Source organism: Oncorhynchus keta, chromosome 21 (assembly GCF_023373465.1).
Source record: "Oncorhynchus keta strain PuntledgeMale-10-30-2019 chromosome 21, Oket_V2, whole genome shotgun sequence".
NCBI lineage: Eukaryota > Metazoa > Chordata > Actinopteri > Salmoniformes > Salmonidae > Oncorhynchus > Oncorhynchus keta.
Genome location: NC_068441.1, coordinates 10,592,559 through 10,594,118, shown reverse-complemented (window position 1 = coordinate 10,594,118; position 1,560 = coordinate 10,592,559). Strand labels below are relative to the sequence as shown.

At 51.0% G+C, this 1,560-nt stretch overlaps 1 protein-coding gene across 1 annotated transcript; it reads left to right on the top strand.

Moving 5' to 3' along the window:
* The first annotated feature begins 450 nt into the window (after positions 1-450).
* On the top strand, positions 451-1,560 carry LOC118399748 (actin-3-like). Its single transcript, XM_035796001.2, has one exon. It carries the CDS (start codon positions 451-453, stop codon positions 1,558-1,560), a length of 1,110 nt encoding a protein of 369 aa, XP_035651894.1.

The window sequence follows — 1,560 nt, the reverse complement described above, 5'->3', positions numbered from 1 at the left end:
AGGCGTGTGTGTGTGTGTGTGTGTGTGTGTGTGTGTGTGTGTGTGTGTGTGTGTGTGTGTGTGTGTGTGTGTGTGTGTGTGTGTGTGTGTGTGTGTGTGTGTGTGTGTGTGTGTGTGTGTGTGTGTGTGTGTGTGTGTGTGTGTGTGTGTGTGTGTGCGTGAAATCCTTGTCAGCTAATGTTCACAAATACTGAGAAATAACCCTGTGATCATCCGTTGCCATAGTCACCCAGACTGGAGCACTGTGGTGATGCTACAAGGCCATTGATGCCATTGTGATGTCACAGGTTTTGTGACAAACATGTTTTTTCAAGTAATAAAGCAATCTTTCAAACCATTAGTTTCTGTTCATGAGTTGACTGTTGCAGACATGCTTGGGGACAACTAAAGAAAGAAACATAACTTCAACATTTGCTTTCATTGTTCAAAAAAATTACAGACTGTCTAAGAATGACTGCAGTGGATAGCAGTGAGGACTTCAAGCAGAATGTGGCTATTGTAATCGACCCAGGATCAGGCTCCATCAAAGCTGGCTTCTCTGGAGATGAGAAGCCCCATAAAGTTCTGAGGTCAGTGGTTGGATTGTCCAAAAAGGACCAAACTAAATGTTATTTTGGAAACAACATTCCCTGCAAGGACTTAGATGATCTCATTCTCAAGAGTCCCATCACCAGTGGAATGATAAGTGACTGGGATTCCCTGGAGAAGCTGTGGAGCCATGTGCTCTATGAGGAGCTCCAAGTCTGCCCTGGAGAGCATGGCATCCTGATGACTGACCCAGCCTTCTCTCCCATCTCCAACAGAGAGAAGACAGCTGAACTCCTGTTTGAAGGGTTTGGGGCCCCAGCGATGTATGTTGGTTACCAGCCTGTGCTGTCCATGTATTCTTATGGACTGGTTACAGGTCTAGTGGTGGACTCTGGGGCTGGCTGCACCTCTGTCTCTCCAGTGTGCAATGGCTACTGCTTACCACATGCCACATTTCACATGGACCTGGCTGGAAAGGGTGTGTCTGACTATCTGAGCAAACTACTGGCCGACGTTGGACATGGGAGTGCTCTCCAGCAAAAGTCCTCTGTGCAAGAGATGAAGAAGCAGAGTTGCTACGTCTCCCAGCTGAGTTCTGAGGAAAAAGGAACACCTCTGGACTATCAACTCCCCGATGGCACCACCATTACCCTGTGTGACGAGCGCTTCCGTGGCCCTGAGATCCTATTCTGTCCATCCGACGCAGGAATGTCGCAGCCCGGAGTTCACATCCTGGCCATGAACAGCCTGCAGAAGTGCGCCCCCGAGTGGCAGACGGCCTTGATGGCCAACGTGGCCCTGTGTGGCGGCTCCTCGATGTTCAGCGGTTTCCCGGAGCGGCTCCAGGCAGAGATGGAGAAACTGGCCCCGAGGGACTCCATGATCGGGATGCTATCTGGGGCCCACAGGGAGTTTGCCTCCTGGGTGGGGGGCTCCATCATCACCTGCCTCAGCAGCTTCCAGCCCATGTGGGTGAAGGGGCAGGAGTACCAGGAGGAGGGCTCCAGTGTGGTGCGCAATAAATGCTATTAG

Bases quoted from the DNA above. Each gene is read 5' to 3' on its own strand.
- LOC118399748 (XM_035796001.2), top strand. From the start codon at position 451: ATGACTGCAGTGGATAGCAGTGAGGACTTCAAGCAGAATGTGGCTATT.